The sequence below is a fragment of the Episyrphus balteatus genome, chromosome 3 (assembly GCF_945859705.1).
Source record: "Episyrphus balteatus chromosome 3, idEpiBalt1.1, whole genome shotgun sequence".
Taxonomy (NCBI): Eukaryota; Metazoa; Arthropoda; class Insecta; order Diptera; family Syrphidae; genus Episyrphus; species Episyrphus balteatus.
Window position 1 is genome coordinate 75563643 of NC_079136.1, and position 23381 is coordinate 75587023.

The 23381-nt window shown below is 31.9% G+C and overlaps 2 protein-coding genes across 2 annotated transcripts; one reads left to right on the top strand and one right to left on the bottom strand.

Annotated features, from left to right (window-relative positions):
• The first annotated feature begins 2352 nt into the window (after positions 1-2352).
• Positions 2353-7148, top strand: LOC129915721 (protein SYS1 homolog). The gene is made up of 3 exons (XM_055995381.1): positions 2353-2546; positions 2601-2722; positions 6821-7148. The coding sequence occupies exons 1-3, from the start codon at positions 2382-2384 to the stop codon at positions 7008-7010; spliced, it is 477 nt and encodes a 158-aa protein (XP_055851356.1). The 5' UTR covers positions 2353-2381; the 3' UTR covers positions 7011-7148.
• A 99-nt stretch (positions 7149-7247) lies between these two features.
• LOC129915720 (JNK1/MAPK8-associated membrane protein) lies at positions 7248-11449 on the bottom strand. The gene is made up of 5 exons (XM_055995379.1): positions 11133-11449; positions 10872-11075; positions 7998-8164; positions 7741-7863; positions 7248-7514 (listed from the first exon to the last, which is right to left on the bottom strand). Exons 1-5 carry the CDS (start codon positions 11357-11359, stop codon positions 7369-7371), a joined length of 867 nt encoding a protein of 288 aa, XP_055851354.1. The 5' UTR covers positions 11360-11449; the 3' UTR covers positions 7248-7368.
• Positions 11450-23381: the final 11932 nt, after the last annotated feature.

Here is a 23381-nt window from a genome sequence, read left to right on the forward strand (position 1 = left end):
ACTTTGTTTTAATTAAAAATGCAATTACATGAATTATGTGTAATTAGCCCATCGCGCGACTGCATCCTGTCGTTAATAATACGTTTCCACCTACCCTAAATCCGAGATTTAGCTAAGTAGATTTAGCATAAATCTCGAGTTTTATTTTAAATCTCGGATTGAAAGTAGATCAAAATCTTAGATTTAGGGTAGCTGAACATAAATCTGAGATTTAGCGAAGTAGATTTAGAATAAATCTCGATATTTATTGCAACGGCCATATTGTTCACTAGTTTAAAAAATACATCTGGGTGTAAACAAATGTCAAAAATTATTCCAATTCCATAATATTCACTATCTAATCTTGAATCCAATTTTTTAAATCCAATCTCGTTAAATCCAAACAAATTTAAACTGCTCTCTGGAGGTCTGTTTAACTTTATAAATCCAGGATGTAAAATTAATTTTCACAGTGTTCAGTTGTTTTTCACGTATTTTGTGAAGGAAAAATAAAGATAAATGCAAATTATACAAAATTTATTGAATAAACACATAATTTTTTTTGAGTGAATAATATGAACAAAAAATTAAATCCTTGGATTTATGAAATTTCGATTTAATGGATTGGATTTAAAATTAACTTAAATCCAAACTAAATCCAGAGTGAATAATATGGCCGTAAATCTACATAGCTAAATCTCGGATTTAGCGTAGGTGGAAACATAGTATAAAGAAACCAATTTTATAAAGAAAGTTGACAATTTTGACAGTTTATTTAAAAAAAAAATTATATAATAGCCGTGTTTCGGTGGTACTCAGTATTTTACTGAGTAAACATTTTCTGCTGTTAACAACAATAGACGATTACTTTAATTAATTATTAACAATCCTTTATTGTTAAAGGGTCACAAATGTATAAGTTTAGAAAAAATAAAGTTCTCTTTAAATCAACATTCAAAAAATTCTCTTTAAACCAACAAAAAGAGTACTGAACTACGTACTGAGTTACCAAAAGAACACGGCTAATGATAGTTCAGTGCTTAATCCCTTCAAGCAAACAAGTCCGACCTCGGTCCGAATCCGCTCCGCCTTAGGCGGAGTTGAGTCCGACCTCGGCTCAGAAACTGGTCCGAAGGCGGCTCAAATTAGTATGGAAATTATAATCACCGCGGAGCCGATTTTATATGTATTGGTTTTTTCACCACGATTTCTCCTTCGACTTTGTGTTCATACACAAAAAGTTGCAAGTGTGTGAGTGCAACCCCTTTTTTCTCGGTCGGAGTGTGTTTTCTGAACTCCGTTTTCTTGCTTGAAGGGATTGTATTTTGTATTTCTTAAATCGTTGAGGGCGCTCAGGTTGAGCTCAGTTCAGAGCGAGCCCTATTCGCTCAGGCCTTGTTCTGTGCCCTTGTTGGGGTTAAAAAAGAAAAAACGCCAACTGTTAAAAGTCTTCATATAAAAGCAGATTATCTGCTGGAACACACAAAGCAAAAATGAGGCCGGAGCCGTAACTGGAGTCGGAAGAGCTGTCAAAAGTTGTCTTACGTTTCACAAAAAGTACGCACACAACATGTCGTACGACTTTTTGACGTTATTTGGTATATTTGTAGTTTACAACCACATCAAATTTCTCAGAAAATATTTTTTGTTCACTTTATTTCTCATTTGCATATTTATCCACTTTTTTATTGAAAAACTATAAAAAATAAATATAATCACCAAGTTATTCACGTCGAAAATGGAAACGTCACATGTGTCGTACGTAAAAGTTAAAAGTTGGTCAACTCTTCCGACTCCGGCTGCGACTCCGATTCCAGTTGCGTCGCGTTGTGTTCGTACATTTGCATTTGCGTGCATTTAATATTTTGACAGCTATTCCAGTTACGACTCCAACTCCGGCTCCGACCACAGTACACATAAAAAGGTAATATATTCCGAACTGACATTGGTCGCCCGCCAGATTGTCAAAACATGACACTTTGGCGACCAATGTCAGCTACCGAATTCTTAATTGTTTAAAATACCGACGAAAAACGCACAAAAACCGATAAACCACACACACCACTAATTTTTAAACAATTATTTACCATTTTCCGCGATGAAACACGAAGAAAATTTGTTATTTTTCAATTTATAATATTTTTAAATGACATTTTATAAATTAAAACAAAAACAAATTTCCTGTTTACTGCGATTGAAATATAAAAATTAAAGGCCGACCTGACAGATTGGTGCCCATTTTTGACAAACAAATTTTTACAACGTTCGGAATATATTACCTTATTATGTGTACTGTGGGCTCCGACAACATTGTGTTCCAGCAGTATTTTAAGTTATGGATCTTGGTAATTATTTGTCTATGAAAGAAGTGTCAGTATCAGTAGTAAATATATAAAAACAAGATGAAATACGGACGTTTCAGAATAGGACAATGGGATTTGTTATTAATTTTTGGGCAAATTTTGTCCATGCAATTTTTCACTTATTCCCTACTAGGATTGGTATTACTTTTGGTCAGTTATGTCCTTGATGAGAATTTGGCGGTTTCTTCATTTTTTAGATACGACGTAAGTATTTTGTGGAAAGTAAACTTTCTCAATATTATGAATAATTTTCGACAGGTTCTTTGGCTATCCAAAATTCATGGTAGAATAATCTTTTTCGTCTTTTTGACCACCTCCGTCCTATCAACATTGCTGTTATGGGTGGTTGTGAAAAGAGCAAAGCTTTGTCTTGACTTCAGGTAAGGAGCGAATTTTTGTATTTAAATAATCCTATCAATGGTTAACTAAAATATGTTAGGTGGGCTCTTATTAATTAGCTTTTGACTGTAGTTTATAGTACTGCCAGATTCAAAAGTGCAATGCTAAGAATGAATTTAGTGTCTTAAACCAATATTTTGAAATTATTTGTTGGTGTCATTCAAGGAAATAGAACGAGCCTAAAAAAATGTTTCTACTTGACTCTTTTACAATAATTCGTTATATTCCATCGCCTAAGCTTTCGGATTCTTGCCGAAATTCTAATTGGAAAAGCCTTGAAATAAAAAAAAATACATAGAAAACTGTATAAATTTTGAATAAGCTTTTCTTTAAAAGCAGCAGAACTGAACAAGAAATAGTTCTTATTCTTAGAAAGGACCGCTCTAGACAAAAACGCTATTTCTGATAAAGCTAAGCAAAGTACAATGTTTAGCTTGTCTATGCAAAGGAGGACCACCCCTCTGCGGCACTGGATACTTTGTTCCAACCACTCGACAAGGTCAACATACAGTGCTGCTAAAAACATTCCGGATTTTTTTGTCATTTTCATCAATGGAAATTTTTTAACTCAAAACTGGAACCAAATATTGTTTTAATATTTTTTCTAGGTCGTTTATATATCATTTACGCAATTTCAACAAAAAATAATGATCTTTAATACATACAAAAATTTAAAAAATTTAAAAATGAAGTAGAGTCAGAATTTCGGCTGTGAAAAACTAACCGGATTTTTTAAGGATTTCGATTCTCAGTATTGAGATAACGGTTTTAAGTATCACTTCATTAAAATTTTTGTTTGCAAATATAAACAAAGGTGTTAGCTTTGTGAATTGTATACAATTTTAAATGTAATACGAAAAATAACGCGTTATAGACATCCAATTCGTTACGAACTCTTAAAACTTTTTCAAGTGGAAATAAAACAAAATGTTATCCATTTGGGATATTGCAAATTGCAACATCAAGTGAGTATTATATCAACAAACAGTAAAAAGGCAAAAAATCAGTTAAATCAGATCACTTTGGTGGGTCCCATCACAAAATAGCCCTAAAAACTGATAGGCGAATAAAGAGTTTTTTGATAAAAGATCCTAGTGCGACTTCTTAAACGATTGGTGAGGAGCTTAATCTGCCTTAATCTGTACTTGAACATCAATTACAGTAAGAAAGGGTGTGAGAAATTTTGATCTTTATGTCTTTCGGTTCGGAAAAACACCATTCCATAATAGTAAGCATTGCCTAAAAAGGGAGGTAATGAAAGGATCTTAAGAAACACTTTAAATATTAAAATGAAAATACTTGATCTGGTTGTATTTACAATAAATCATCTGAATTGCTCGATAACAAAACGGAAAAATATCCTTTTCAGTGATAAAAGCAATTTTTAATTGTTTTATTCCGAGTGTAGTGTGAAATGGAAGCCAGGCGCTCAAACATGCACATGTTTCAAACCAAAAAAATACTACCTACCATGAACACAGCGGAGGATCAGTGATGGTTTGGGTTTTTTTTTCAACTGCAGGCTCTGGCGGTACACCAAATCAACGGAATAATGGATCATTTAAAGAATAGAGAGATGTTGGAGTCGATAATGACTCCATAAAAGCAGAAAGAAACGTCTTTACATTGGCTGTTCCTGCAAGTTATGATGCCAAAAATTATTAAAAGCTCGTAAAACAGTAGTTTGGGCAGACAATACTCCTGGCTTAGAATAGCAGTAACAATTATCCGACTCGAACCCGATTGAAAATTTGTGGGCTATCTTTAAGTGACAAGTATAGTGAAAAGAAAACACACCCCAGAAACTAACGTACTTGTGGCTTTGAAAAATTACTGGGTGCATATTCCTTGCCAATTTTATTTAATTTGGCCGACTCCAAGTCTCGTTGGTGCCGAGCAGTCTTCAAAAACAAAGGTTACTGAACAAAATATTAATTTTAAACACTAACATTAAAAAATCCGGTTAGTTTTTCACAGCCGAAATTCTGACTCTCATTAATTTTCCAATTTTTTAAATTTTTGTATGTATTTAAGATCATTATTTTCTGTTGGAATTCCTTAACTGATATATTTACGACCTATAAAAAATATTAAAACAATATTTGGTTCCAGTTTTAAGTTTTAAAATTTCAATTGATGAAAATGACAAAAAAATCCGGAATGTTTTTAGCAGCACTGTAGGTATTCCCATAGGAACGTCTAATCTATACTAAAGCTAAGTGTACAAGATTGAAAGCCAATCTTTTGCCAATTTTCTATCAATCGTGTGAGCTCGTCTTCACACACAATTTTTCTTATCTTCAAATAATTGACGATTGTTGACAAATTGGTCATTGGATAATGTTCTGACTAAAACGACAATATTTTCGCATTTTTGACTAAAAACTAATGAGAGAATTGAAAACAGCGTTAATACTCAATTACATAAAATTAAAATTTTCTTTTTGTAATTTTTTTTTCAAAATTTAAAAATTTAACACTATTCCTTAAAACAGTTCTATTTAAAAATAATATAAGGGAAAAATGTATTGGCTTTGCTAAAAGGCTAACACGTCATTGTAAATGAAATTTGTAATAATTTTTTTTCCAAACTAAACGGAGGGGGATAGACCCTCTCTCATTCCTGTCTCAATCCAACTTGTAAATAAAGTTTCATATTCTTTGTCAACTCTCAAGAAAATTGTTTTCCAATGAGTCTACTAAATTTTTGGTCTCTAAAGTCTTCCAACCATGTAAACAGACAATTTGTAATTGGATGACAAAAAATTGGCGGCAGATGTCAGCTGATTTTCTCCCAATGATTTGATGTCTAATTTTTGGATAAAATGGTCATACCGTATAAACAGACAAATTTCACTTGCAAGAAAATTGACAACTGGCAGCTCATTGGTAAGACTTTTGACAGTTCGGCCAAAATTGGAAGTTCTTTCAATCGTGTATACTTAGCTTAATGCTAAAAAAAAAAGATGCAACAAATAAAACAAACCATGCTTAGCGACGAAACGGATCTGGCCAGTACTGTATGTGAAGAAAAATACTGTCAATATCATGCAAAACACAAAATTATCGGTTATCTTTAACTAGATAAACATTGTTTAAAAAAATTATTATTTCTTGCACTCTTTTTAGTGCTTATGATGTTTACAAATTTTGAATTTTTTAAGGAAAACACTTTTCCCTGTAATTTATCGATATTTTGTATAGAAACATTGAAAATTAATTCGAAATGGATAAATATAATAATAAAGATTAGAAACTTTGGTAATATCCGCCCGTATACATTTTATAATTCAGCTTTGTTTAAAATAAGGGACGCCCTAGTGTCCATGATAAACAGAAACAGTTTATCATGCTAGTGTCAATCGTATCTCCTTAAAAGAGAACCTGTTCTCTTGTTTGGTTGCTATCTAGTATTTACACTTTCTTTTTCCGAACGGTTCTCTTTTCTTTTTTAACTAAATTTTTGTTTATTTCAATTAATTTATCTAAAAAGTAGCGGAGAGGACGTAGGTTGAAGAAGCAATATATTTTCTTGAAAATTAGTGAGTTTTAAATGCTCATCATGGCGTTGCTGTTTTAGAACTTTCAGGAAAAACTTATTTAACGTAGCCAAATTATTCGGAGACAAAGACGAAAATGGAGAAGATCGTACGAGTTCTCTCTGTTACCGTCTTTGTCTAAGAATAATATGGCTACGTTACATAGAAATGTGGTATTAATTTACCATTACACATTAAAGCTTGAAAAAAATTAAAAAAAAAAAGTGGTACGATTTTTATACGACTAGCCCCGGAAAGATTTATTGCTATTTTGATTCCAAATCCAACACTTCAATATGTCACCACACAACTGCAACCTTTCTTGAAATATTTAATTGTGAAAAAAATATTTAGTGAAGCAATCTCAAAATAATAACATATTCTGACTCAGCTTTCACAATGTATAAAATTTTGTTAAAGTATTGAAGAAAACTAACAAATTCGACCAATTTGTGGGGTTTCATTTTTAATTGCAAATGTTTTGTTCCGTACTGTATATCATTATAAAAATTGCAAAGAAATAATTAATCTTTTTTTCAGCTCCACTTTTCATGGATTTCATTTATTGATCTGCTGGTGGTACAATTCGTCATTTCCAACACATTTGTCTTGGTGGCTCTTAAATATTATAACATCTGCTATAATGTGCATTGGCGGAGAAGTTTTATGTCTAAAGTCAGAGCTTAAAAAGATTCCTGTTGGCTATAATAATCGAAAATGCGATGTATAACGAATTATTTGAATCCGATTATATTTTTATGTTTATTATATTTATTTAATTTTAATATCGTTTAAATTCTATTGTTATAAATAATATTACTGAAACTGTCTTACAAAATTGATTCGAACCCGAAAAATAAAAAACTAGTTATAAGATAAACCAAATCTGTTTTAAATTTTTTCTTATTGAAACTCTTCGAAAACACTATTTTAACTTGTAAAAAAGTTCGAAAAGATTAAAAATTGATTTATCTAAACGTAAATGAATAATTTATCTTTTATTTCTTTTTTATATAATACATTGAGTTGATATTTAGTAATAGTGTATGAAGAAATAAAATTAATTCCATTTTTTTAATTAAATAGTGTCAGTCTTCATTTTCCAAAAACTCACTGGGATCTGTGAATGGTAATGTTAAACTATAAAAGAAAAAAGGAATTGGTACTAATAATAAGAAAATAAAATGATGGCGCAGTGATACGATGCCAAATGCCAAGAAAAACCAGTGCCCACCTGAAAAAAAGTATTTTTTGAATATTATTTGGTAATCCCAAAACAAAGGAAACAAAAAATACGTGTAAAGAAACGATAAGTTAACTTATTCTTTGAGAAATTCCATAGAACAGACAAAAAAATGGGCAATTAAAGCAATAACAAACTAAAAATTACTAAATACCGACTCTTATGAAATAACCCACGAATATAAAGTGTAAATAAAACAAAATTTAAAGAACCTTACCAGTTATGATTAAACTCTTTGTTGATTTAAATATGGTCTGAATTGGACGATTTGATTTTGTGGATTGATGCCAAGCATTTGTTATCATCGATATGAAAATACTCAAATATGGAAACCCATAATCTGAAACGAAAAGAAATAAAATTTTTTCAACTGAATGCGTAGAGAGCAATCACTATGAATTGCTCAAAAACTAATTTTATTTTATACATTTTTTTAGTTTTATATTATATTTCGTTTAAATTATCGTTACTTACATATTAGACCGCATGCCATGCTATGCAAAAACATCAAAATAGGAAAGAAATACATGGCGCTATACACAGCCCTCTTCTTGTAAATCCCAAAGACGCTTTTCAGAAAAAATCTCATGATGAGCATTAGCACAAGACACATAAAATAAAACAACAGCACCATCGTTTGTCTGTAAAAAAAAAAAAAATTTAGCATGGTAAATATAAATCGCATGTGTAAATAAATGTACATATATTGTATATGAAGGGTCCAGGGGAAAAACAGCACTAGTCCATTCCAACTCATTTCGAGAAAAACGCATTTTTAAATTTTTTCTCCATACAACTGAGTGTACTAAAAGCACACAATTTATTTATTTTTAAGTTCGTGGGAGATTTGCGATAGGAAAATTCTCTTCCGGAAAAATTCTTTTTCTCCGGGGAAAAAAGGTCCCATAAAATTGGGGATAGGGCTAAGGAGAAGTGAAGATTTCTTTATTTTGGCTTAAGAAGACTTTTCAATGCGTTGACAATATTTACTTGTCTCTATATCAAGAAAGGCTACAACAACTTATAAACTTACAATCTCTAGAAGAACTTCGTGATCTGAACTGCAGCAAAAGAATTATCTATTCTACTTGAGACAATGGCTCATATGCGAAAAGAATGAGCTTAAGCTCTATCTCACTTTTCAGTGTATTTTCTAGAGAACTATCTTAAGAAAATGAGATAGATCTCAAGAAAATGTACTGAAAAGTGAGATAAGAGCTTAAGCTCATTTTTATTGCATACGAGGGAACTGCAGGAGTGCTACAAAAAAGAATTGATAATATTGCTATGATTACGAGTGACTTTTGACTTATTTAGTACTTGTTTTTAGAAACAATTTCAAATAGTTCTAATAAGTTATATACATTTTCTAACAGGCAATACTTGGCTGAATAAATGGTAGTTATATTTTGCAGAACTGCAGCAGGTTTGCATTTATGAACTTGCCCAATATCACATGAAGAAATTTTGTATATACACTCAGTCACAAAAGTAAAAACGGCAGTGATTCGTTTATGGTATGGGGGTTTTTGCTTATAGCTTTTGGTGTGGGTTATTTGGTCTCCTTGAGGAAACAATGGATGGGTATTGTTTTTTAGATATTTTATAGACAAACCTGCACTAGAGTGTCGAATAATTAGGCTAAGATGGATTGATTATCTTCAATAAAGGTAACGGCCCTAAGCCAAACTCGGTATTTTTGAGTGAATTTTTGATCAAAAACTTTCAAAACCAGATCCAAACGTCCCCCAGTCACTCGATTTGGATACTATTTAGCATCTGTTGGACCATTTGGTGAGAAAAGTAAGGAAGCATTCAAAGGATTAGCTGAAACGAGTCTTTTAGGAAGAGTGGAAAAGATTCGGCCCAAAAGTTGCAAAAAATCTAGTAAAATCAATGCCTTCAAGTGAGTTTGACCTCGTCAAGTCAAGGGGGTAGCCTAAAATATATTAATTCTAAAAAAAATTTAGATATTTATACTTTTAACATCGATTTTTATAGTTTTTTCTTCTCTGTATACTTACTTTTGTAATGCGAAATTTTGTACTGTGTTTAATTTTTTGTCACTTTTTCATTTAGTATTGATTATTTGACAAATTTTTTTTTGTAAATATGTAGGCAATGATTAATGAAATAAAACCACATTTAAATTTTTTTCGAAAATGTGTTAGATTCTTTTTTTTGAGGTCTTAGTTAAACAAAGTTAGGGGTGTATACTTACTTTTGTGACTGAGTGTAGTGTTACTTAATTGTTCTGAATAACCAAAGGGAGACTGAAAAAGGAAGAGGCATGGGATAGGTTCCTTTTTTTGTTATTTCGTTAAGGGGATAAATACTAAATTTCCTTTAGTAGAGTTCAGTTAGTTTTGTCTCGGACAAAATATTTAAAAACATTTTAGCCTTTGAGGAGTAGGAATTGTTGAAAAAAAAATATTTGGTAGAATCTTGAAAGTTGTCACAAAAGGAATGCAGCATACCAACATGTTCTTATGCTACCTTTGCTAATTTCAATCTTTTTAATATGTTTTTATAAGATAAATACGATATTATTTTACGGTAAAGATCCCAAAATCGTCTTCACGAATCTTTTTGGGTATTATTCTTTTGCTAACAAAGTTTTTGGTGAAAGGATTGCATTTCCAACAATATGGTTTTTGGAGAAATAAAAAGAAAGGTAGGCCTTAAAACTCCTGTGCAAGCAAATGCAAAAACACCAGCATTCAGTTAGCCTCAGAAATCTAACAATACAAAACCGGGAGGCTTGCCGCCGATTTCTGAGGTCAACTCGGTGAACCCCACAGGTGGATCACTAGTGTGAAGTAGATACGTGGGATAGTTATAATCCCCTCGACATCGAGATCATAACAGCGCCGAGAAAAGGAAGAAGAAGAAGGGTTTTAGGAGTCTATTCGGGATTTTAATTAAATTCTTCAAAATTTGCCCTTTTTTTTGTTTTTTTTTTCTCTTCATGGAAAAATTTTGTAATACTTATTTAGGGAATGCTGGACACTTGGGATTCTATAACACCAGTTCTGTAATTAAACTAGTTTAGGAAAGATTGTATGTATATGACGGTTGCGCCCAGTTTCTTGACCAAGTTCTTGCTCTTAAAACTGTTTATTTATACTTTTCAGTTCTTATCTAAACCGAGCTTTGAGAGCTTCAACTTAAGTGTTAGTAATTTGTATGGTTCCCTAAATGTTTTGAAATTTAAATTTTGGTTTTGTTAATAATAATTATTATTTTTCTAAAATAAATGAATTAATGTAATCAATAAAAACAATCAAAATGGGAAATTTGTATACCAATGTATAGGCCAATGACTTTTAAAAATAAAATATAACTTACAGAGGATACACTGCTTCCTGAGTGCAGTGCAATTTTGAGACATAATTTGGTGACGGATTGTAGAATAATGTATACCAATCGGAGAACTGCTTTACTCCACACGTATGCAAACGAAAACTCCCAACGGGATCCATCAGAAGTATCGATATCACGGCAGAGCATACAAGTTCCAGAACTGCTGAGCCAAAGATTACTACTTGTTCTCTAAAATATAATTCCCAATTAAATCAAATTGATTTGCAAATATTTTGCATTAGGTACTTCAGATTTTTACAGCAATGGTTAATAAAGTAAAAGTGCATAATGAGAGGGAGCATAAACATAAAACCCAGAAATAACATATCATAACATGTCGGATCTAGGACACAGGGAACACATTGGCGCTGTTCGTTGATTCTGAAGCCGGTGGGACATGGTCCGCAGGAACCTAAAATACCATCCACAATTTCCACTCTGCCACAGTACAAACCGGGACATAGTTTCTTCATATTATTGTTTTGAACTTAAAAATAATTATTTTAATACATTTAACTCAGGCTCTGTTATGGTTTGTTATTATTGTGACCATAGACAATAAAATAAGAAGACCCCAAGCTCATGATAAAGAGTAAAATTGCTGTGTTTATACGAACGGATTCAAGGATCGGATTCAACACTGATCTCTTGTCGTTTTCGATTGTATGCTTCTGAAAGTGTTATATTGGCCTCGGATGACAGTTCTTCTTCTCCATTTTTTGTTTGTTTTTTGATGCGATTGTTTTGCAAAATATATAATTCAATTAAATAAACTCTTGAAAAGTTCCACAAAATGAATTATTAATATTAATTAAATGATTATGAATATTCCTACAATCATAAACATTATGCTATTTCCCTCTTTGTGGCTGTATATATCTTTGGCGCCGGGTACAAAGTTGTTAAGCCAGAAAATGTAGTTTTGAGGAAAATGAAATTGAAGTTTCAATGTTTGTTTGTAAATCTGAATATTATTATTTTTAAAAAGTAATGATGCAGAAACATCATTTAAAACATGGTATAAAAAGACAAGGTATGATCATTAGAGCCGCCATCTTACAAAATGGGGTAGTAAGGTTTTGACGTTTGGCATTTGGCAAAGTCAAAAGCAACAACAATTTCCAAGACAAATTTGTTTACAACAACAATTTCAATGGGCTGGGCTGTCAAACAAAACCTTAAGTAGCCATAAGTTTTGACAGTTCTCGATACTGAGTTTTTTCTAATGATCATACCTTCTCTTTTTATACCATGATTTAAAAGATCTATTTTAGGCCGTGTGTGAATTGCGTTAAATAGTAAAATCCGTGTTAAATTTTTGACACTATTGAGGTAAATAAAAAAAATTTCAGCTGTATGGATTATAGTTTAAAATGTTTTCTGCCTTTTTTCTGCCATGATACTCCTTTTAAGTAAAAAAAAACACAACAAAACCATCTGCAAAAAAAATTTAACTGAAATTTAACCAGGCCCCAGAGCCCAATAAATTTTTAACAGCAAAAAAATTTTTATTCACCTCAATAGTATCAAAAATTTAACACGAATTTAACTATTTAACGCAATTCACACACGGCCTTCATACCCATATGCCGTTGACCAGAAAATGACCTTTTCTTAAAAAAATTGTGTTGACTTAACACTTTTGGACGCGTTTCAGACGCGTTTTGAAGCGTTTCAAAAGCAATTCAGACTCGTTTTGGACGCGTTTCAGATGCATTTCGGACGCGTTTTGGACAAGTTGCAGAACCGTTTTGGACGCGTTTCAGACTTGTTTTGGACGCGTTTTGGAAGCGTTTCAAACGTCCAAAACGAGTCTTAAACGCGCCCAAAACGCGTCCAAAATTCGTCCAAAACGCGTCTGAAACGCGTCCAAAATGCGTTCAAAACGCGTCCAAAACGCGTCCAAAACGCGTCTGAAACACGTCCAAAGCGCGTTCAAAACGCGTCCAAAACGCTGGCTACACAGTGATTTTTCAATCGATTGAAAAATCACTTATACATTTTCTAAGAACAAAAATGTCGAAAAGAGGAAAAATTTAGCAATGGAACTGTACTGCCCTCAGAAAATTCAGGGGCCAAATCGTCGCATCCGTTGACGAAACCTCAAGCGTACGAAAGATAATTTCGTGATACATTACTGGTAGACCAGAATGATGTAGCTGTGGCTTGTGTCTTGTGTCGCTGTCAAAGTTAAAAAGTATGAAATTAGTATATTGGTGCCAGAATACGTAGCTGTGGCTGTGGCTGTGGCAAGGAAATTCGCTGTGGTACAAGTCGAGTCGACTTTTACTTCAAGCTACAAGCGGAATGACTTTTGACGTTTCTAATGTGGTTACTCAGTTAAAATTATTTTTTTTTCAAGGCAATTGACATTTTTGTACGCCACATAATTCTGTTCCACAGTACACATACACATATTATGTGTACTGTGATTCTGTTCATCTTTTCTACATTTTGAGCGAATTTATTTGACATCTTGTACCACGACGTTTTTCTTTGCTACAAGCATTCTGTTCAACCAGTTAAACGAGCACAGCGATTGGGATGGCGGCATACGTTAGAAAACAGAACGAAATTTTTGGTAGAATGTACAACTGCATAGGCCAAAACATAATTGGTGACAAATTAGACTTCGTCGACCCCTATGCGAGGATGGCCGAGTGGTCTGAGGCACCTGACTCAAAAAACAATGTTGCCTTCTAAAGATATGGGAGCGTAAATGACATGGGTTCGAATCCCACTTTTGACAAGAATTTTTTTTTTATTTTTTTTATACATTTTAAGAGTTTTATTATTTTTTTGGCTAATCACGTCGTTTTAGTTTTAAAATCAAATTTTTTTTTCCATATAATTCTAATTTGAGGAATTATTTTTTTCTTAAATCATTGGGGGTTGGTGCTGGTGCTGGTGCTTTGAACTCTTTTGGTGAAGTTTTATTTTGTTAATATATGCCCTAATGTATGTTTTCGTGATTTCAAACAGTTTGATTATTTTTAAAATAACATATTCTTATATTTTCATTACTTTTTGAACCCATTAACAATTTGTTCGAAAGCTTCAAACCAAACGAATGACATTCCGTTCAGTTGAATACGAAGTCGTTTGCTGTACGTATGACATCATGCCAAATGAACAGATTTCGTTAACGAGTTACTCGTTAACGTATGCGACGATTTGACCATAGTTTCCTTCGTGAGCATCTTCCCCCTTCACTCTTCATCCCTCTTGCTTATAAACTCACTGCTTGCTTAGGCAATTGAAAATCACCATGTAGCCAGGCACTTAGTAAGGGACGATAAATTTAGTTACCGATTTTAATATTCTTGCTTCGAATTTTTCGGTGGTTTTCGCAGCATGCTTTATTTTTTTTACTTTTCTGGTTACCACAGTACAGCTGAAAGATAATTCTTTAAGCCAAAAAAATTTTAAAAAATATCTCAGAACTCTCTATGGGATAGGTAAGGATATCGTCAGCGTGAAGCAAAATTGTTCTAAATCCACTTTTTACCGAAAATGAATTAATGATGCAGTTTTATTTAGTTTGAGGGTGCTCTTTCGAACAACTTGTTTGTCTGCTATTGCTACCATTTAATGCCTTCTATGTTCTATTGCGCGGCCGGCAAAAGACAAGTATCAGGGTTCAAAAGCTAACTTACTCAATTTACAATATTCGATTGGAGAAGTTCTCCAAATTTTGAAAATCAAGAGAGATTTAGTCGCAAAAGATGTTGTTGAGAAGTACAAATCAGTTTTTTTGGGCAATAAGGGACTCGAGAGAGTTGAACAAGTAAATTGAGTAATAAATGGGAACAAATCAAGAACTCCCGGCAAATGTTGAAGTGGGTGATGTCGAGTGCTTTAATTAATTAATTAATTAATTTAATCTTTAGCTCCTTTAAAGCACTTATGACGACTTTTCACGAGTCGTTTTAGCCGCGCGATATCTAGCACGATTTGCAGCTTACGTTCACACGAGTTGAGAAGCTTGGCCGCACGGCAAAAATCAACTCGTGAAAAGTCTCCAATAAGGGACAATCGCAGGCGCTTGTTACCTGAAAATTAAAAAAAAACTCATGATTCTTCAAAATTACAACAATTAATTTTTATATTACATGCTTTCTCTCAATAAATGCCTTTTTACGCCTTTTTTAGAGTTTTATTTTGTCTTTTTTTAAGTTTTTAGGTCCACAACATCCTATCCCTGCTAATAACATATAGGATATACATATAAGCATCTTTCAAAAATTTGCAATGACTTTTCCAGTCAAAAGTTCAGATGTTGATTTTTTCCTGCAACGTTTATCTTCTTTTCCTAAAGTATGAGAGGCATGGTGGCGAGAATATGGGTCTTATGCTGCCCTTCTTTTTCTTCGGATCTTTAATTGCACAATGAACCGAACTGGTTGTGAATAGGAACGATATTTCTCTAAAATTGAGCAGGTTGTGAGAAAAATTATTTTACACTAGAGTGATGTTGAGCTGAGTCTATAGAATTCTACTTTCCGGTTCCCCAGACAGCTCTATCCTTAGTTCCCTGCTTCGAGTTTCGGACACCAAGCACCGTCCTAAAAAAAAAAACAAGTTTCTACGATAGCGGGAAGTTGTTCATAATTTTGATGATCTATCAGTGAGTCAGTGAATCAGTGAGTTAGTTACGGTTTTTACGATTTTCGAAAAAAATGTTTTAAGAACTTGTTTCTTATAAACTTATGAATGTCAGGACGGTTAAGATTCTTTAAAAAAATTAAAAAAATTGAAAAAGTAAGAATATATTTAATTGTGAATGTTCCACATCTCACTTACATAAGTAACTATTAAATTCTCTTGTGTGAGTTTAAGAGAAAAAAAACCATTTTAATCCATTTTAAGAGAAAAGTCTTACATTGAGGTTTCATTGAATTTTAACATTAGCTCCCGGTCGCTGATTAAGAAACGGAATGTAGGAACAAAACCGGGACATTTTATAAATCGGGACAGATATCGTTACAGGGTCAAAATGTCGGGACTGTCCTGGCGAAATCGGGACGTCTGGCAGCCCTACGCCGAAGCAATCAAAAACCATTTGTAATGTAAGCCGAAACACAGTCAGCAAAAATTTTACTTACATATTTCTATAACGCTGTTGAAAAAAATATTCTTTGAACCGTTAACGTTTAAGTCAGAAATAATGAAAACTGTTCTATGACGGATATATTTGTTTATTTCTTAACTAGGTACGATTTTATTTACTTATATTTTCCTCCCAAATAAACAGTTTATTTTATTTAAATATACTTATATACTTTATATAAACTATACATGTTTATATTCACAATAGGCTTGTGTAGTTCGCGAACGAACTAGTTCATCTTGGTGAACTAGTGAACTTAGCAGGGTCGGACTGGCCATATAACAGACTTGGCGATTGCCACCCGGGCCCTCAGCTATCCCATAGTTACAAAATCAAAATACATAAAGAACATGTAAAAAACAAGTACAAATACAAATTTCAAACAAAGAAAAGGGGCCCGTTTAACAAATATAGGCCCTTACTCGGCTATGTGAAGCTGGCACCCCCAAATACAATTTTTTTTTTAAACCTATATGGTTCGATTGCCCAAGGTTAGCCCAGGATAGCCCAAGATAGCCCAAGATTTTTTTTCGTTAGCCCACCCTTAGTTTTAAGATTATAACGGAATTATTTTTTTTTCACCTCAAAAGTCACAAAAAAAACTGTTTTTTATTCTTTGTAAAAATTGTTGGTTTTGCACTGTGGTTCGATTGCCCAACGTTAGCCCAGGATAGCCCAACTTTTTTTTTCTTGATTGCACTATTTTTTCAAAAGATACAACAAAAAACTTTTTTTCATATCAGAAACCGAAAAAATTTAAATTTTTTTTTAATGTGAAAAAATCCTTAGTGCAAAACCGTGGTTTGTTTGCCCAAGGTTAGCCCAGGATAGCCCAACTTTTATTTTTGCTATCGTAAGCTTAGTTTAAAAATTATAGAAGAATTAGTTTTTATTCACCACACCAAAAAAATAGTACGTATACACCTCAGTGACCCTTTTTAAATTTATAATTAAGAACATTTAAATTCACTGGTGTTTGCATTGCGCCCCAAATGTTTTTAATTTGAATTAACATTTTTACTTGATTGAATGTAGTCCATATAACATTCCTGTTAAGAAGCTTAAGTTGACATTTAACATTAAAAACCACAGCAAACGAATAATTTTTCAAGTCTCAAAATCAATTTTTTTTTTTGTTTGCCATATAAGTACAGCTACATGCTTAGTAGAATATATCCAAACGTATTTCAAAAGTAACAACAAATATGAAATGGTGTGAAGTGATTGCTTTTTCAGAACACGAAAAAACACTTTTTTCAAAGTACCAACTTCTTAAAAATCAAAATTTGTTTTTTTCAATGTAAAATTTATACTTTTTTCATTTTTTCTCAATTAATCATTCTAATTCCAACTAATTACATCACTTTTTTTCGTTAGCCCACCCTTAGTTTAAAAGTTATAACAAAAAACTTTTTTCAAAGTACCAACTTCTTAAAAATCAAAATTTTTTTTTTTAGTGTAAAATGTATCCTTTTTTCATTTTTCCTCAATTAACCATTCTAATTCCAACTAATTACATCACTTTTTTTCGTTATCCCACCCTTAGTTTAAAAGTCTCTTGTCTCCTTGCCTTAAACCCCGACAGCGCCCTATTAACCCGACATTTCTTTAAAGAATATGGGTTGAGAAACCAAAGTGCATATGAAATTGCATCCAATTCTTTGTAGAGCGAAATCAGTTCTTCTGCTCTACATTAAGATTTAGATGTAAACCAAAAGGCACAAGAGGTCACTTGTGCCAGTATCAGCGTTTCTCTTTCAAGCACCACTTATTCTTATTTCTGAGCAAGAACAAAAAAAAGTAGCATATTTTGGTCCTTACATTACTATGATTTTGATTTAATGAAAGCAAAACGAACTTCTTCTAGTCAGGAACCAGAAAGCTCGACAAGTATAAGAACGAAATTAAGAATTTTTATAAAAAATAAAATATTTACCTTCCTATCTGTTATTTTTAGGTTGTATTTGTTTTATTATGTAGAATGCTTCAATTTGACATAAATTTGGATTGGATACAGTTTGTACAAACTAATTTTAATTCTAACAAAATCGGAGTGCTTAAAATAAATTGAACTAAAATGAACTAGTTCGGAACTAGTTCAGTAGCGCGATTTGAACTAAAATGATCGATCACTCAAATGATCTAAAGTGCCCAACTCTAATTCACAATCAACAATATTTAACACTTACCTTTATCATGGACTGTATTCTAAAATAGATAGGGATGCAACATCGTTAAAAAAAACATCGATGTTTGAATACATCGATGTTTTATTTACAACATCGATGTTAAAAAAACATCGGTTCTATCTTCGATACATCGATGTTTTCCCGATGTATTTTTGTTGGACATAAATACGTTCTACTGTATCTAAAGAACAAAATATTTATGTCTTATCTGTTTAAAACCCAAAAACCTAAGTTGAATTCAATTTTTAGGTACCACAAAACAGACAAATTTATCAACAAAATGAAACATATTTTCTTAATACGATTTTCGTTTTTATTTATATATAAATACCATCAATTCTAATCAAATGGAATCAATTTTTTTAACGTTCAGAGCTCTAAACGTAACTCACAAGCATGGCAATAATGGTCGCCATAGGCGTACACACCATTGGGCCAAGCGGGGCGGTGCCCCGAGGCCCCAACTGACGCTAGGGCCTCAGGGACCTCAAAAAATGCTACTAAAATAATCTAAGCGACCAACAAATAATACTTCTGGGGCCTACAAAAAAAGAGAAAGGCGTAGGTATACATATCCTTTTTAAAAAAATGTCGAAATGGCCCCTTAAAATTAATATTGTCCCGGAGCCCCGGCAACTCAACGTACGCCTCTGATGGTCGCGTTCTGATTTCTGAACACACAGAAACAGTCTTTTGAATGAAAACATTAAAAAAAAACTTTGAAGCTTTGAACACTAGACAAAAAAGATTGATTTTGAGAGTTCAAGTTCTGTTATTATGCAAAAAAAGTAAAACGAGTAACAAAATGAACGATGTCGATGTTTTGCAGATTTAACGTCGATGTATCGGCTTAAGAAACATCGATGTATACATCGATGTTTTTAACAAAAACATCGATGTTTTGAAAACATCGATGTATCGTTTGCATCCCTAAAAATAGAGCAAACTAAGAAAGTTGCTGTGGTGTATGCGTATCTATGTATGTATGTAACAATCTCAACGCAAATATTTTTATATTCATATAAATATTATAAATGAAAATTGTTTTTAAATATTTCTTAAACGGAGGGTGGACAGATTATGATTTTGGGAATGTATCAAGAGCTCGAGCTGGACAAACAAAATCAATTGGTTTTATACGTCTTTGAGCGTTATGGAGATTTTTCATTTTTCAGACTTCTTATAAAAAAAACTGAATTTGTTCTAAAATTTTTTTGAAGGGTGGACATTGGATAAGCATGGACAAAATTTGTACAGACGAATTAGACTAGTTTAGTTCAAAAATTTTGAAAAAAATTTACTTCTTTGTTCGAGTATGTATTTTGAAATAAGTTTTTGCGATATAATTTGGAAGTATGGAAAATTCAGAAAAGGTCTAGGAAGAATAATTTTCACACTGAAAAAAAAAAACAAATTTTAGTTTTTAAGAGGTTGATAATTAAAAAAAAAAAATTTTTGTCATAATTTTTGAACTAAGGATGGGCTAAGGAAAAAAAGCTATGTAATTTGTTGAAATTATCATGGTTAATTGAGAAAAAGTGTAAAAAGAACAATTTTTGATTTTTAAGGGGTTGGTAATTTGAAAAAAATTGTATTGCCATAATTTTTGAACTAAGGGTGGCCTTACGAAAAAAAGTGATGGAATTTGTTGGAATTACTATGGAAAGTTGAGGAAGGTTTAAAAAGTACTTTTCTTGTATTGAAAAAGAAATCAACTCACACACCATTTAATATTTGTTGTTACTTTCGAAAAAATTAGATAGATTATACTACGCATGTAGCTTTTCTAGGTGCTCATATGGCAGACCAAAAAATCAATGATGTTTACACTACTTGACAAAATATTTGTATTTTAAATCTATAAAGACAACAGCGAACATGTTAACGAAAAAATACCATTAAGTATTATGTCAAATGGAAAATCAAAAAATAAAAAAAAAAAACATCAGAAAATAAGTTTTGAAATAATAATTAAATTTCCCTCAAGATTTCGTTGAGCTATTTTTGTATGGAAAACTTCGTTTCGCTTCAGCTGCGTACTAGACTTTAAGGTGAAATAAAACAAATCAACTTAAGCTTCTTAACAGGAATGTTATATGTACTACATTCAATCGAGTAAGAATTCTAAGCCAAATAATCCACACCAGTGGATTTACTTTTTCTATATTATAAATTGAAAAAGGTCACTGTGGTGTATGCGTACTATTTTTTTTTTTTTAAATAATACTTCTATAATTTTTTAAACGAAGGCTAGTATAACGAAAATAAAAGTTGGGCTATCCTGGGCTAACGTTGGATAAACGAACCACAGTGCAAAATCAACAATTTTTGCACTGAATAAAAAAAAAAATATTTCTTGTGATCTTTGAGGTGAAAAAAAAGCAATTCCCTTATAATTTTAGAACTAAGGGTGGGGCTAGCGAAAAAAAATCTTGAGCTATCCTGGGCTAACCTTGAGTAATCGAACCAGACAGGTTTGAAAAAATAAATTAGCACTTTGGGATACCAACTTCACAAAGCCGATTCTAGTGTAGATATATTTTATACTGCACGTATTGATTTTTGGCTTTCCTTATTTCTGTCTTTTAAATATTGCGTTGAGTTCCATAATCGTTCCAGTATCTAAAGTCCTCACTTATCGCAGCCCTTTCGTATAAAATCGGTTCCGATTTTTTCATTTTCAAACAACGGATCTCGGTTTTCATATTTGATGATTTTTGTGTAATTTAACTGATTCATTACCTACATCTATCACCTTGTTATGGAGTGCCCATTAGTTTATATTAATAGGATTACTTTTTCCCTATGTTTACCTGATCATAAGCACTTAAAGGATTAATTGATTTTTTAATTATTTTTATTTGTTTAACTTTCGTATTTTTTACACTCTATCATTATTTCTATCCCATCGTGACCTGTTTTATTTATTCTTTTATCTTTTACTTTGTAGTTAATTTTAATAGTGACAACGTAATCCGTAAGTTTGTATATGAAAATTATTTGTGTTCCGTGAGCCTTGACTCAATTTGAATCATGTTATTGTTTTTTTTTTCACTTAATACTTATACTATACTATAATAGTCTCCACATCTTTGGTTTTTCGTGTTTCACTAAGGAATATTACTTCAAGCTTTTCTCTGATGAATATTTTTTCAGTTTCTAATTAATCACTTAAAACACTTTGAGCATTTACATATGAACTATTTTACTTATGTTAAAATTTGTACCTAATACAATTTGCTTCGTTCTCGTATAATTTGACAATTTCTATTGAAAATACTATTGTCGATGTTTAATCCATATTTTTCATTAGCAATTGAACAATTTCCACATTTGGGGCCATTGCTGCTTCTGATATATTGATAATACTGTAAAGAAACAATCTAAAATCAATCCACAATCTTTTGCTTCTTAAGTATCTGATATTATAATAATTATAATATTAGATACTTCGATTCCAGTTGGGTCAATTGTTAAAATAATTTCACTTTCAGTTTCATTAGAAGTTTGTTTTTTTTTTGTTTCTATGCATCCGCATGGTAAAGCCTTTTGTTTGCTTTGCAACATGTTTCTCAATTTTGTTTATCTACTTGAATGGCACTTTCACTATTCTATTTCTACATATCTTATTCTAATTTAATATTTTGTATTTCAATACATCTTTTATCTTCTTAAGACTTTCATCATTTATTGCTGTTGTAATTTTTTAAACTGTTTTTATAATCTTTTCTTACATTTACCGCACATTAATGCAGAAAAACATCTTATCTTAATAAATTTATGACGTATTCACAGCCAATGCACTTTTGATGAAACAAAGATTCAGCTATGTGATACGCTGCATAGTATATTCTTTTCATGCTGTTTACTTTTATTTCTACATTTAAAACACTCGACATCTATTGTAGAAGAACGCGAATTCACTAACTTTCCAAGATTCAAATTCACACCAAATACGTGACGTTGTTGTTGTTGTTGACTACTTACTTCCTCGATGGGGCCACCTGAAACTAATTCGGTGATTGTTTAAACAACTAAAATTTTATACTGTCATCGAAAATAATATTTTAATATTATTAAAGTTTTTTACTTGCTCTATAGGGCAAGTACTGGTTTCGTGTCGAAAAAAAAAATTGAGGTTTTAATCAAAACCAACATTACGATGATGGAGAATTCCGAAAAAGTGGGTCCCGCAATTCCGTCCGTCCGTCTGTGCGTCCATCTGTACACATTTCCACAGCCTAAACGGGTGGATGGATTTTCTTCAAATTTGGTACAGATGATTTTTATGTAATTCTGAAAGTTGTTTTTTTTTTGTTTTTTTATATCTCGTTTAGAACGTATACCTCCCATACAAAAAAATACGATATTACGAATTTCTCTCTAACGAATTTGATTAAACTTTGTATACGTAATATTTAAAGCAGTGGCAATAAAACTGCATTTCTATTTTTTTCAAAAAAGTCATATAACAAAAAAAATTTTTTTTTTTCATTTAACAAAATTTTGCCCTAAATGTCGGCTCTTCCCCAATATCAATTTTTTAAAAATTTAGATCCAGCTTTTAAAATCTACAAGTAGACTAACATAAAAGTGCTTTGAAAGTGCTAGTTAAATTGCTTCAGTGTTTTTTAACTATTTAATATTTAACTATTTAAAAAAAAGCAACAAATGGAAAAGAAAAAGCTTTCAGGCGAAAAATAGAAAACGCCGTAAGATTATAAATGCCCAAAAAAAAAAAAAGAATACCAACAACACAAGTTTTTGAAACAAAACATAGAGAAAATCCTGCAGAGTAGCTAAGCTAAAATAATGTGAATTATTGATGTGCAGTTAGATAATAGGGTTAGATCAGAAGTGTATTTTGAAATTTGCACAGGGCGCTCGTATGCGTTGGACCGGCCCTGATTATTGGTTTTCAGTTATGAATAGACCCTAAAGAGACCTTTCTTAGGTATGTAGGTATCTTGGATAGTTTTCGAAAATCTTAAAAAAAAAAATAATTTTTAATTTTTTTAGCTGTTGCACATAAGGGTATTTATACCAAAAAGCTTTTCAAAAGTATAAAATAAAAAATGAAGCGTAACATGAAAGTTTAACCGTTATGTCATAAATAGGCACTGCATTATGTGACAACCATATGCAATTTTGTTTAAAAGTGTTTTTTTTTATATGGCGTGCCTTTAATAATATAAA